Source organism: Diorhabda carinulata, chromosome 4 (genome assembly GCF_026250575.1).
Source record: "Diorhabda carinulata isolate Delta chromosome 4, icDioCari1.1, whole genome shotgun sequence".
Classification (NCBI taxonomy): Eukaryota; Metazoa; Arthropoda; class Insecta; order Coleoptera; family Chrysomelidae; genus Diorhabda; species Diorhabda carinulata.
Window position 1 is genome coordinate 13,890,497 of NC_079463.1, and position 15,768 is coordinate 13,906,264.

The following is a 15,768-nucleotide window of genomic DNA, read 5'->3' on the forward strand; positions in this document are numbered from 1 at the left end:
TTCTCTTCGGTTTCTGTATAAACAAATTAAATTATATGAAAAGTTTAATAGCGTTCTTATTTTTCATACAATCCATTTTGTAACGTAATTGAGGAAATGTAAATTGTGATTTAATCATTTATAATTTTATAGGAATTATTAGAACATGCATTTTATACTTAGCACATATTTTTTGTCGGAATATGCTGAGGGTCATTGAAATGTTTGGAATTTCCATGTTTTGTAATTGTATATTTGGGATTTACCATAAATTTAATAGTGAATATCTACGAGATACATAAATGTTGAAATGATTAAATATCGTAACTATTTTAGAATATTTTAAGTAAATTGATATGAATTTTGTTTACATTATAGGAGTTATACCACCAGTTCGATCTAGATGTATATAGTATTGCCTATGAATAAATACAGTTAAATCATATAACATATGTTAGCATCTATCTAATTGCTTGCATTAATAATTGATAGTTTTTTTAATACTTATTTTGTCATTACTCTATACAGTTATTTGAGAATAATAGGCCAACTATCAGGTTATAGTTTAATAAAATGGAAAAGACACAGGTAAAACTGCATTATTGGATGTGAAGTCTATCTTATAAATTTAGTATAACATCAAATTGTTCTAGAAAAAAAAAAATCGGAAGAAATTTCTTCTTGTTTCATCGAATAATGTGAGTTTTCCAACTTTGTTTTTTCAGTTTTTAATATTTCTTCTTTCTTTTAATACATTCTATACATGAATGCTGTCATAGAAGTAACTATAACTGTCCTCACATGTTAATGGCAATGAGTATATATTAAAGAAAGAGCAAGGTATAGGAGGTTATTCAAGTTAGAACTAACTGCTAATAGAGATAGAAAGAACATCGAAATACCATTCTCTATATCCGTCTAATCTCTTTTGACCTTAAACCTTTAACATTAAGTCTGTGCATGAAACACCAATAAAAAGTAAGTAGATATTAATAAAGAGTGATGAACCGATACTCTTTCTCTTCCAAATAGTGCAAATCCACTTTCTACCTCTGGTCAATATCATAATAACAATAATTTACAAAGTCTAAGTGCAAGATTCTACATATCGAGAAAGGCATTATCATAACGGAGATGTGCAACTTCCCAACGGAGATATTGTACAGGCGATGGAAAACGGAGAAACCTACAAATATTTAGGATTTAAATAGGCTAAGCTGCTGGAACATAAGTAGGCAAAAGCTAGAATCCAGGATCAATACACCAAAAGAGTGAAGTCACATATGCAATACGAATTAAATGCAGGCAATCAAAACTTATGCCATACCTGGTTAAACGTACTCTTTTGGAATCCTGAAGTGGACGAAAACAGAGCTAGAGGGTATTCAGTAGTTGACACGAACAATGATGACGAAGAATAACAACCACCACCCGAATCATCCACTATTAAAACAACATTACCCCGAAAAGAGGGTGGAAGAGGCTTGATTGACCTTCTTAACCTGCACTTTCCACAGGTAATGAAACTACGTGAATTCTTTCATATTAAATCGGAAGTCTCAGCTTTGCACCGGATTATATCCAAAGCGGATAAGGATTATTCACCACTGAATGTCGCATCGCAAGAATCTGACTTAAATATAGTATTGGACACCGAGAAGCTGGATCAGTGGTCAGGAAAGGTACTACACGGTAGACATCATTATGACCTCAACCATCCACATGTTGACAAGAAAGTTTCAAACAGATGGCTTACTAGCGGCAATTTCTTTTCAGAGACCGAAGGCTTCATGGTGGCTATCCGGAATCAAGTTATTAACACGAATAACTACAAGAAAAATATTATTAACGATCCGAAGACTTAATCTGACAGCTGCAGAAAGTGCCAACAAACATCAGAGACCATCCATAATATAACATGTTAGCTAATACCGACTATCTACAACGGCATAACCAAGTGTGCAACATCATCCACCAGAAACTGGTTAACAAGTTCGGTCTTCTCTAATACCTAAAAAAGAAAATCACATGCTTATTTCATGGTATAGTCACATAAAGTAGCAAAAATATAGAAAATACCAGACAGACAAAAACTATATTTTTTTGAGTCTTCAAAGTATTTTACTCAAAAAATAGGATTCCTAGGGCATTGCTTGCATTCAAACGTCGTCTGTTTTCTCAATTTATTTTGCCTGCAGGTTCTACATTACTTCCTAGACATTGTTTCAGTTTCAATACGCCTTTTCTTTAGTACACCCATGGTTTACTCAATTTTTGAAAGGCAATGTCTAGCGTTCGGATTCTTTTTTTGATTAGGAGGACGGACAACTACATCATCACCTGGGTCTAACAGATCCCCTATTACCTCCAGTAGAAATTCATAAAAATGAAGGCGACGACCACCAGAGTACTTTCTATGTAGATAGTCAAACTTATTTGCATGAATGAAAAATTTCTTGTACTGCGTTTTTCTATTACACGGATAGTACGACAACATTTGATCCTGGCGATTCATTCCTGACATACGAGGATATATTGAAAAATTCTCAGCCTACAATCAAAATCTTTTATTTCTCAACATATTCTCCTCTTAATTGGATTCATTTATTACAGCGAACCTGCAACGTCTCTAGACCTTTAAAAAAATGTTTCTTCTTGCTCTGTAAACCAGACCTCCACAGCTTTTATTACCTCATCGTCGGAAGAAAATTTACGAACTTTTTTCCGTTGAGGAAAAAGATGATAGTCAGACGGAGCCAGATCTGGTGGGTGTTCTAGTAATTCAAACCCTAAATCACGAATTTTTTGCATGGCAACATGAGATTTATGTGCAGGGGCGTTGTCCTGCAGAAACAAAACACCTTTGGATAGCTCTCCGCGTCTTTTCTTTTCAATTTTTCCCGTAGAGTGGTCAGTAATGTCGAATAGTAATTTCCAGTTATTGTTCCACACTTATCCATGGCAATCCCGAAAAACTGAAGCAAGAGCTTTTCCAGCAAATTTTTGTACACAAAACTTCTTAGGTCTTATAGAACCAGAGTGTCGCCATTCCATCGATTGCTGCTTTGTTTCTGGATCGTAGAAATGTACTCAAGTCTCATCCATTGACGTCAACTATATGATGAATGCGTTCGTGAAATTTTAAGTGCTTCAGATATCCGTTTTAGCCCAATTGGACGGTCTGATAAAATCATACAAGTTCAGTGCTTATTTAATTGGCGTTGCGTTTATCATTCCATTTTCTAATATGAATGCCATTATAGAACCTAGATTTGTTTTTTCCTCGTTTTAATTTCGCCTTAATGACGTCTTGTGGGTTGTACTTACGGTCACTTCTTAGGGTGCAATTGGTGTAAAAGTTGTCGAGGTATACCGCGTGTCCTAGACCTAACTATTCTTCAAGTAAATGCCCAACTACTTTGGTAGTGGTATGTCCAGTTCAGTCATATTCATCTGATGAACCTTCATACAAGCGGAATTTCAGCACCAATCCAGGTATTGTAAGCATATAAAGCTTAATACTGTACTTGTGGCGTTTATTTTGTATATATTGTTTCAACTTTAAACGCCAGAGACTGTTCATCTTTGCATTGAAAAAGTCGACCACATATCTCATTCTACCTAGACGATCCTTAGCTCTAGTATTGGTAGATGTAAAGTGTAGACACCTCAAATTGAGAAGAAATCTATTTCTTGAAATATGCTTCCGGAAAATGAGTATATTGGAGAGCGGGTCCGTTTTACAGTAGTTATTTACTCGTGTAAGTTGAATAGTACCTGTATGAAAGAGCAGACCTATGAAGATATTCAGTGCTGGAACCGTAAGCTGCTTCCAATTTGTGATACGTGACTTATGTTTCACTGCTGAGAAAAACTTGAATAGCATAATCATTTGGCTGGTCTACAATCTGCGATAAAAAAGTGTCGTCAATTATAAGGCTGTAAAAATCTATGGGTCTGCCTCTGCCCGGACCCTCTTGATTTTTTTGAACGTGAATTGTTCTAGTGTACCTGTTTTTGTCCACTGGAAACTTGCTTGTGCATTAGTCGGATTATATCCATCTGCATCTGAATTACTACTTACTGCCTATGATTCGTAGAGATAATCTTCATCTTCAGACTTCGGACAAATATTTGTCACCACTGCTAACTTCTAAACACTGCAAAAGTTCTTCGTCTATGAGAAGGTTCAGGCTGAGCATCCTTATTCAGCGACACAAAAAATTTAGAAGGAAGCCCCGGAGCAGCTCCAACATACCTTCGCTAACGCCGTCTGCATATTGGTACGTAAAATTTGAGCATACACATCACTCCGATCAAAGTAGTGAGCGTCGTTGATTGATGCCATTGCATTCCGATCGGAGTAGTGGGCACTCAACCTGTTAACGCACTTAATGGGGTTGCACCGCATAATTGAAGTCAACACCTTCCCGCATATTATTTTAAACAACTTCCACTTGACCTTAAATTCAGATTCTCCTGTAGGTGTTAGTATGGTAGTTCGCTTAGAGTAATCTTGGTTAATCTTAGCAAATTTGTAAATATACCATGTTGTTCTAGAGTAGTCAATAAATGGTTTCTTTTTATTGAGTCAAAGGCCTGTTGATAATCGATTAAGAGCATATCAATGTGTATTTGGTGCTCGTATGCTTTTTCCATTATTTGTTTTAGTGTACGTTCTGCGGAATTTGTAGACTCTCTAGCTGAAGAAGCATTAACCTCATACCGAAAGAATTCAGTTATCCAATGATATTTAAATGTTCTACTCGTTATATCAAAAATACAGAGATGCAGAATACCATCAGAGTGTTCCGCCTTTTATTTTTAGCAAGTAGGGAGCAAATAACTATTTGAAGACTATCTCCATGCAGAGTTAATCACTTCAGTTTCACCTGTTTTACGCCTTTACTTCAACATAGCTCTATCTGTAAAATACCTACTGATCTACTACCAGCAGTATTCATCTAAAAGAGAGCTTAGACGCCTAGGTAGAAATTTTAAAATCATTGGACTAAATTGACGAATTATTTAAAAATCTGTGGAAGTGTAAAAAATATGAGTTCCTTATCTTAATGTCTGCTTAACATGGTGGTAAACCATCTTCGATGCTTAATTTTCTCTGTTTTCATGTTTCATTCTCTTATTATCTGTTCTTAGATATCCCGGAAATTGCTCCACTAGTTAATCTATCTATCACCAGGTGTAGATGGGTGAGATATGCATGATCTCCAGTGATCTAGTGTTTGTACTTTATTGAGGGCTTTTCTCGTGCTGCTTACATAGGTATGTAAGATACCGCCTAATAAGTGATTTTGATTCTTAATTAACATGATGTACATACATCGCTGTATTCTAGAGCTACGGCCCCTGCTTTTACCAGTAAAGTTTTTGGATGTCATACTAGAAACAATTTCAACTCGTCAATTTCAAGGGTTTTTTCAATATTTCACTATGCTGAAATTCTCATTCAGTTACAAGTATTGTTTATAAAATATTCTTGATTAATTCACTTGTTGGGTGAAAATAAGAAGTCCATTTATTAACAAAAATTATACAAATAATCAAAAAATGACCTTTATAGTAAATTATATCATAATAATGGGAAAATGTTGTTTATTCTAATAATTTAATCAAATGAGAACATCCTTCAATTTTGTCGCTTGGGTTGTTTCGTTCTGATAATAATCAAATTAAATCAGAGACGGAGAAAGTACAAAAATTTGAAGGGGATACTATATTATGTAGGATGTTAGGTTGATAATATCAATATCATCCATTCGTCCTGAACCAAATCCTTTTCCAAAATCTCTATTTCTCTCTTTCTATTTTATCGATTATAAATTTATACTTACGTTTTTAAAATTTTCCAGCTCTTATTAGTCACATTTTATATTGCAAATATTTAACTATTTTCAAGGGATTTTCTTCACAAATTTACATTTTCATCTAAAGATTTATTAATAGAGTATTATTTTGGTACGATCAGCTATTTAACAATGCTCTGCTAAAATCACCTTTCTGATTTTTCAATTTTTGATCTGATAAAAGCTGCAGCAATGACTAAACTGTGTGCATTAATGAACGAATAGAATAGGCCATTCAGATGTATCCCAATGTCTCCCTATAGTACTTCACCAAGGGCGTCGCCAGTTTAAGATAAGGGGAGCAATGGGGCAATATTATGGATAAAAAATATGAACGCCTGGTACAGTCAAGAGCATGAAGCGTTACACTTTGGAAGCCTTTGTCTCGATGACGATTGTAATAAGAACGGTTCCAATATCAATATCAATGTATAAAGCTTCACAAGCCCTCGACAGCACAATAACTAAATCAAACTTTCAAACGCAGAACTTTTCCAGCGTATTTTTGGACAAGAAACTTCTCAGGTCATGGAGAACCAGAGTGTCGCCATTCCATCGATTGTTGCTTTGTTTCTGGATCGTAGAAATGTACCCAAATCTCATCAATAGTAACAATTCGGCTTAAGAAGTCCACATCGTTTTCAAATCGAGCAAAGATCGAACGCGATGCTTCTATCCTTGCACGCTTTTGGTCAACATTCAAATATTTGGGGATCCATTTTGCAACAATTTTTCTCATGTCCAAATTGACGTGAACTATATGATGAACGCGTTCATATGAAATATTCCGTGCTTCAGATATCCGTTTTATCCCAATTCGACGGTCTGATAAAATCATGTCATGAACTGCATCGATGTTTTCGGAGATTGACAGAAAAACTGACCAATCAGTCATCATCTTCAATGGAAAATTTACCTATTTTGAAGCTTGCAGTCCAATTTTTCACGATCGCATACGAAGGACATTGATCGCCAAGGGTATTAAGCATATCTTCGTAAATCTGCTTACCCCTTAACCCTTTTAAATACAGGTACTTGATGATGACTTTTTTCTTTTAATTTATTGCGTAACTTTGGATTACTTTACACTGACACTTCTAATAAGTTATTGTTCGTTGCTATGGTAACGCAATATTTTGTTTATGCGTGGAACTGGTCTAGGCTAACTAGATATTAATCCATCCTCGTAGATTCAAATTGAGAAATGACTTTGCATTAAAATCACACTTACACATTCTGCACCCAATAGCTCTCTATTAAGAAGTGACGGGAGTTATTAGAGTTTCTAACAAAAAAGCGCAAAATTTGTCTAGAGTCTACCTCTGTCGAAACTATCCCCACGCTCCCCTCAGTTCTTTCACATAAATAAGATCTATTGTGATTTCAGATATTTTCGTAAAAATTTTTTTACTCTATTCATATTACTATTCAATTGCTCTTACGTGGTGTGAAATTATACTGATAATAGTGAATATTTCATATGTAATTCATTAAATTTGCCATATCCGTTTAAACTTGACAGTGAAATAAATATGTCAATAATCATAGTTATATTGTATATTTCTTTTATTTCTGTGTATGGAATTACCGACAGTTTCATATTTAATTTCAAAATTCGCTAAGCACTAAGCAGTTGGTTTTTTTAGTGGATTGAATATGTACTGGAATAAGATATTGCTAGTTTTATTAGAGTATAATTTTGGTAAATATAATATTTGATCACTTTTTTTAAAGCTTTAACTGAATCTTCCAAAATTTCAATCACCTTCTCCACCTTAATAAGCTAGTTTTCGAATTTACATTTTCAGTTTCTTATATTAAAAAGATACTTAGGAAAACCTTTATTTATTTTAATATTAGAGTAATATGTATTAAAGAATATTTGTACATGACAATATCAACAACATATCATTAATTTAATATAATATAAATTGACAGAGGTTCTGATGGTGATCTAAGCTGGTTCACATTCTGTCTGGAATCACGTTACTCGAGGGTTGCTACTTAAGCTTTGAAATAGACACACACACACACACACACACACACACACACACGCGCACACACACACACACACACACACACATATATATATATATATATATATATATATATATATATATATATATATATATATATATGATTGTGTATGGCTTTATTGTTTCTCAAAATACTCTTCATCAATATCAATACACATTTACCTCCGTTTGGATCAATTGTCGAAGAATTGTTTCCATTCAGATTGAGGTACTTTCAAAACATGTGATTTGAACGCAACAACCGCTTCAGATGTAGAAAAACGATGATCTCGCAATTCATTTGCGAGAATAAGAAAAAATCATTGTGTGCCAAACAAGGACTGTGCATATCAATTCGATGTTTTTACTGGTTAAAAAAGTTTTCGACTGCACTGATGTGTTAGAGTTCGCGTTGTCGTGTGAAGGATGATTTGTTTCCTGTGATTGGTTTTCCCTCTATTTTAGAAACAATTCTAGCAAATAAATTCAGGTGTACTATTCAGAATTGACCATTCCACGTTGCTCTAATGGAATGGTGGTGACATGTCCAGTTATTCCAAAAAAGGCAACCATTTGCTTCGAAGTGTTTCGTGCGCCAACTTTTCTTGGATTTGGCTCATATCATCGAATGTTCTTCAATTTCGAGTTCATATGCAAAAGTGCATGATGCGTAGCCTATCATTATCTTATAGACGTCTTTTGAAGCACCGCGATTGACTTCTGTGACATAACGTTCTTGCAAAATCAGTTCACTTAAATTTTCGATGTTTCTAGCACAATAAACTATTTGGGACAACCATCACAATTCATCTTGTAGTGAAGTGCGAGCACGGTTGAGTTCGGAAAACGAAACATAGTGGCTCAAGATGGTGTTTCATCACCAAAAGTCGAAGAAACTTGATCGATACAGAGCTGTTGGTTGATTTAATTCAATTTTGGCCGAGATGAATGATTCAAGTATGTGCAAACAACTCAAATAGCACTCGTGTGAGTACGTTCACCATTGAAAATGACAAACTTTATAATGGCAATGTTAGTTTTGACATATTCACATTAGTGTTTCCATATCTGAATATTTCAATAACACTCCTCAAATTTAGCACATTAATTTCTGCATTTTATATATTTTGGTGTTGTGATTGAGGTATCAAGATAAAAATGTATGGTGTTTTATCATAGCGTTTCATTGGTTCAGTATAAAGGGGATAGAAATGTATGGGGTATACTGAAAGTTATTTCAAAAAGATAGAAGCTTAAAATTAAATATTCAAATTTGCAATCTGTCATATCTGATTGTTCAAAAAGTAATGAACCACATAAAACGTGATTTGGTGTTATCTAAGCAACATTCAGAACTTTTTGTTTCCCGACCTAAGGAGTAGAACTTATTAGCTAGAGAAACGAAAATAACAACTTGTAGAAAAAAAAAATTTTTTTACAACTGACATACAGGGTACTTAAGAAATAGACATGTTTAACGATTTTGCTGCAAATACTGTTTCGTGTTATGCAGAAAAGTTTCCTCGAAGAAACTTACCAAGTATATATACATTTAGAGCCACAATTTTCAATTCAAAATATTCCGAAAGCAGAACACAGTATGGAGTTTTATCAAGAGTAGCTTTTTGGTGTAAAATTAAATGATCTTTAAGTTCACTTGAAATTTTGCTCAAATTTCTCCACAAGATGCCCAGCTCTAGATCTTCTCTTTTATCTTGACATGGAGCTCTCAACGTAATACAGCTATGTCTAGCTGTGAGTTAGATACTGGAACCGGCCTCTTACATATACAAATACTACTCGATAATCGTGTAGATATAATTACTGTTTATATGCTACAGTTGTACGTACTCTACCTCCTCTTCCTTCTTCCGTGAAATTAGCAACGGAACAAATTTTCCAACGGAATTAGAGCTCAAACTTAGATTTTTCAAGAAAGAAAGATCTTTCATATTTCTTAAAATCAATCCTTCTCGAATTCAAATCTCCTAACAATTGCCCGCATGAATTATGACGTTTTTTAAGGTTTTCCTGATATAATTTTGCTGGAGAAATTTATAAAATACACATATTCCCTTTTGTGATTGAAACTGATCAAATTTTTCTGGTAGTAGGTTTTGCAATTGGACAAGCTACATCCGGAGTTCTCAATGGACAATACTACTTATGTCTTCCTGTTGAGACGATCTGTCCTACAAATTCTGGAGCTGGTACAATTGATCCAAGAATTGTAACACCAACATCCTCTGTAAGTATCTTCTATTTTCTACGAGGATGTATTGATATCTAGTTAGCCTAGACCAGTTCCATGCATAAACAAAATATTGCGTTACCATAGCAACGAATAATAAATTATTAGTGTCATTGTAAAGTTTAACGTCAAAAAATAAACTAGAGATACGCAATAAATTAAAAGAAAAATGATGTCCCCTGAAATTGTGAAAATCTAAAAATTGGAGTATCGAGCCATCATCAAGTATCTGTATTTGAAAGGGTTGAGAAGTAAGCAGATTTACGAAGATATGCTAATTAATACCCTTGGTGATCAATGTCCTTCGTATGCGACCGTGGAAAATCAGACTGCAAGCTTCAAAAGAGGTAAATTTTCTATTGAAGATGATGATCGATCGGAAAGTTTCTGTGTCAGACCCGGAAACTATTGATGTAGTTAATGACATGATTTTAGATCGTCGAATTGGGCTAAAACGGATATCTGGAGCGCTGAATATTTCTTACGAACGCGTTCATTTTATAGTTCACGTCAATTTGGACATGAGAAAAATCATTGCAAAATGGATTCCCAAATGTTTGAATGCTGATCAAAAGCGTGCAAGGGTAGAAGCATCGCGTTCGATCTGTGCTCGATTTGAAAACAATGTAGACTTCTTAAGCCGAATTGTAACGATGGATGAGACTTGGGTGCATTTCTACGATCCAAAAACAAAGCAAGAATCGATGGAATGGCCTTGCCTCAGTTTTTTGGGATTATCATTGAGTAATCATGATTGATTTTTTGGATAAGACTAGAACAATAACTGGAGATTACTATTAGATTTCACTGACCACTCTACGGGAAAAAATTAAAAAGAAAAGACGCGGAAAGCTATCCAAAGATGTTTTGTTTTTGCAGGACAACGCCCCTACACACAAATCTCATGTTGCCATGCGAAAAACTCGTGATTTACGGTTTGATTCACTAGAACACTCCGCTTATTCACCAGATTTGGTTCCATCTGACTATCATCTCTTTCCTCAATTGAAAAAAAGTTTAAAAGGTCGTAAATTTTCTTCCAACGAGGTGGTAATAAAAGCAGTGGAGGTCTAGTTTGCAGAGCAAGAAGAAATATTTTTTTGATAGGTCTAGAGACATTTCAGGTCGCTGTAAAAAATGCATGCAATTAAGAGGAGAATATGTTGAGTAATAAAATATTTTGACATTGAAATTTTGTTTGGTTCTATAGTAGGTTATGAATTTTTCAATATATCCTCGTATTTATATAATTATCAGATATCGCTTTAATATTCTAATAAACTCAAATTTGATTGAAAGAGCGCCCTTTCATTATAAAAATCAAGATTTTAAGCTTCGTAAACTATAATTCAAATCCAATAAATTCAAATCCAATAAATTCAAATTAGGGGGTAGGTAGTTCTATTACTCTTATATCCTTTCCAAACAAATGAAAATATTTATCTGTCAAGATATAGATGGGCGTTGCTTTGATTATGTGGCAGTGCTCCATTTGTTATAAACGAGACCATTTGGAAGTTGTGGCAAATAACACTGAAATAAAGTACATCTATAGACGAAACAATTTCAGCTGCTTTTTCTCAGAGATATGGGTAATAGGTAGTAATTAGTATAAATAGCACAATTAAACCAGTATGCAGCATGCCTGGAGTTAAATATTATTATCAGAATAGGTGTCGTTTACAAATTAGAATAGACTTTGCAGTAATTATTGCGAAATGCGGGTATTACAATTTGATTTCAATTAGCAAGTGATTGTGCATTTTATTGCATTGTAAAATAATGAGCTTTAACTAATTCTGAATGTGGAGTAGGTAGATAAAGGTCGTGTTCCGTGGTTGTAAACGAAAAGAGGAGTCTGGATTTTTAATCTTTTTAAAAAGTCTCTGCAGAGAGCCTAGCTGTTTAGTCCGAGTAAAGATCTGACAGCTCTCTTTTGTAGTTTGAGATTTTCTCGAATTGAGTCGCACTACACGTACCGCATAAGGGAAAGGCATATCGGAGATGCGACTCAATAAGACTTAATTTTTTGGATAAGGCGGCAATATGTAACTTCTATTTCAAGAAATTGTCTACAACAAGCCCTAAGAATTTTACAGTTTTAACGACGTCAATAGTGGTGTTATCTAATAGAAAACGCTGCATTGTATATTTATATGATGAAACTATCGTCTTAGAAACATTGAGACACAGAAGGTTAGAATCGCATCATGATTTAAAGGTGATTTGGTCACTAGATAAAGTCCTATGAAGTGCTGTGAGATCAGGGCTGTTCCAAGAGAAACTAGTGTTCGCTGTAAATAGACATATTTTACCACATAATGTCTATATAGGCGATTTCATTTATTAACAGAAGAAACAAAATAGAAGGCCTGGTAGTGTGCCTTGAGGTACTCCACATTCCATTGACTTGCAAGAAGACATCAACCCCTACAAGCTGATTTCTGTTTGTATGACATGACTTAAGCAATATGAGAGGTGTTCACCTGAAACCATAGTACTGCGATTTGCGTTTAAAATATTACGATTAACACAATCGAAAGCCTTAGAAAAATCACAAAAAGTTGTTGCAGTGGAGTGATGGCTGTTTAGGCTAGAGTACATATTGTTAAGGAGGAAGAATTTAGTATCATTTGTGCATTGGTTACTTAAAAACTCAAATTGATGAGTAATGAGTATTTTATATTCAAGCCCTTTTTTAACCAATCTTTCTATGATCTTAGATAACGTGGGAAGAAGTGCAATTGGCCGATAATTCTTGAGTGACAGATAAAAGGTAAAGCTATGTTTTAAGACATAAAAAACTATGTAATTACTTTACCAAAAACTTCAATCATTTAGTTCCAAGAAACTTTGTTTCAATGCTTTTCTCTGATGTGAGGACCAACAATAAACATATATATATATATATATATATATATAATTGACATCACCGCATACTATTAGATTTGATTGTATATTTGAGGCAACATGTTTTTTCAGTCAGTATGTCCAAATGGAACTATACCTTGCTTCGGAACGAACACTGCATGTGGAACACCATTTATAACCTCAAATATGGCAGGCCCAGGAAATACAAGCTTCGGAGCATATCCATGGCAGGCTTATTTGAGAAATACTACCAATGTATTTGCAGGAAGCGGTGTCCTAATTAGTCCATATTACGTAATAACTGCAGCGCATAAAGTTTATTTGAATATGTGAGTATTGATGAAAAAAAATAAGTGATCAGAAATGAATGTTGTCTTTCAATTGACATTTTTTTTTATTTTAACTATTAGTTCTTATACTATATTCTTCTTGGCTTATGTTTCTGTAGTATTATAAGTTTACACAGATTTTGAGATTTTGCATCAAATCAACCTTAACAATCATGTCATTAACCATTTATTGAAATTAGTTTTTCCAATAGTCGGTATACCGGGGTTATTCATAAAATAAACTAGTTTTTATACATCACTGGAGGCTTTTGTTACTATACATCTTGTATATTACTCAGTACTATCAAGCTAGCTCAAATTATTTCTTTTCTTAATTGTTTTTATATAGTTTCCAAGCCCCTCTCCACTTTTCTTCATACGATTTGTATCCACAATATAAGATCCGTTTCTACTTTTATCCGCAGCAGCGCTGCGGTCACATTTTCCAGTATGTACGCTAGTTATTCTGACTCAAGCAGAAGAACTGAACCGCCGCTGCTTGAAATCAGATTTGTCATTTGTTTCCCTAGAGAAATTTGAATTAAGTGAAATTTATTCGGAAATCTGTGAGGTTCACGGACTTACTTTTTTGATATACCTCGTATTATACGAAGTTCTCAGGTAAACTGTCTCTGAAGACGATAACTTGGTTATCGAAACATGAATTTTAGAGAATACCATTTCACAATATTGTTTTGTTTTGTAGGAACACTCCCACAGCTGTTACAGTTTTAATGGGAGTTTGGGATCCATCAAATCTTGTGAATGTACAAAGTAGTACCGTAGCTAGAATATCTGTTCATCCAACATTCGTAGCATCTACTCTAATTGATGATATAGCGGTTCTCCAGCTCACTCAACCTATTGTATTAGGTATATTCAACAATATCAATACCATATGTTTATCTACAACTGGAACATCATACGTTGGACAATCGTAAGTATCAGTTTCAGAAACTTAAATATCCCCTCGAACGGACAACTTCTATGTAACGTTGTGTCAAATTTTTAAAGCTATGATTTATAAATTTCTAAAACTGTACGATCACTTTGCGAGGTACATTCAAGTACATTATAGAATGACAAAAATTATGGAAAATTTCTATATCTTTCATGAATGCTGTTACATTAATATTTTTATTAATTTCATCATTTGAAATTATACTTGGGAACCTTCTCATCAAAAGTAGAGTAGTTTGAGATAGGATATGAATAAAACTATATCAACAAGTTATAAGTGAAGGAGAGAGTACGAGTTTCGTGGCACCTTAATCTGTCAATGAATTTAGTTTAATTAGACCAATTTCTCCTGTCGTTGACGTTGACGTTAAATTACGTTCATTTTTATGAAGCATAGGATACGAATTTTGATCACTTTTCTATACTTCCTACATTGAGTGCCACTGTGATTCAGAAAGAAAGTCCTCCAAGCCTAGTTAATAAAATTGATGTTATCGTAAAAATAAACCAGCAAGCAGCTTGGGAAATTACTCCTGAAATTACCCGCAGAACAAAAGGAAGTAATTATCCAAAACAATCAGGAACCTCATTCCTGAAAAACGACAACTAGAGCACTTTCAGGTAGAAAAGCCTTAAATAACGTAACACAGCAACTAAAACGAGAAATCCGGTGTGTTGAAAATAAATATATTGGTAACTACTTGAGTGAACTGACTAATGATCACAGGATAGATTATCCCATTTGCACAGCTACCATAGGACTGAAAAGACCTATCACACAAAATCCATAATTCAGAATTGCAGATAAAACAACATTCAAAAAGCATGGAAATGCAGAGCATCTACAGACGACATTCTAATTCAATGATGGAGAAGATCCAGAAAATTGGAATAAACCAGAATCAAAATATGTTAAAATTGAACCTACATGACTTAAGAAATTTTTCGAGGTGATCAGAATAAACTTTGATCTGATTACTGGCGATGTTCTGAAGAAACTACCAAAAAAGGCCATAGTAAAACTTACTAATCTTATTAACACTTCATTCTGATTGGAGTATATTTCGAAAATGTTGAAAGTTGCAGAGGTCATTATGATCCTCAAACCAGGAAAGCCTCCTCATGAAGTTTCATTCTACAGACCAATTTCATTGCTGCCTGTCATCTTGAAGCTCTATAAAAACTGTTCTATAAGAGACTGAAGACAATAATAGAAGATAAAAAACTGATTCCAGTCCATCAATTTGGCTTTAGGAAAAACCACTCGATCATAAAAGTCGGTTTCATTGTCTTCTTAAATGTGGGATAGGCCTTTGATACAGTATGGAACAAAGGATTACTCCACAAATTTGAAATGGTTATACCAGGACAATATTCCAAAAATCCTAAAGTCTTACTTGTCAAATAGATATTTAAGAATAAAACAAGTATCCTGATTTGTCAAGTCACGAGTATCCCAGGGTAGCTTACTTGGTCCAGTGCTCTATCTGTTGTACACT

General features: G+C 34.2%; 1 protein-coding gene across 6 annotated transcripts in view; it reads left to right on the forward strand.

The window, feature by feature from the left end:
* LOC130892740 (phenoloxidase-activating factor 2-like) overlaps nucleotides 1–15,768 on the forward strand; it is a 34,598-nt gene that overhangs the window by 5,053 nt on the left and 13,777 nt on the right. The window contains exons 2-5 of one of the 6 annotated variants that reach the window (XM_057798314.1): nucleotides 8,633–8,845; nucleotides 9,970–10,106; nucleotides 13,092–13,309; nucleotides 14,016–14,246. In XM_057798314.1, coding sequence (XP_057654297.1) covers nucleotides 13,167–13,309; nucleotides 14,016–14,246 — 374 coding nt within the window. In that variant the 5' untranslated portion in view covers nucleotides 8,633–8,845; nucleotides 9,970–10,106; nucleotides 13,092–13,166. Of the gene's footprint in view, nucleotides 1–7,432; nucleotides 7,546–8,632; nucleotides 8,846–9,969; nucleotides 10,107–13,091; nucleotides 13,310–14,015; nucleotides 14,247–15,768 lie in introns of those variants that run through there. The other 5 variants (XM_057798312.1, XM_057798310.1, XM_057798311.1 and 2 more) reach the window with 5 other exon arrangements.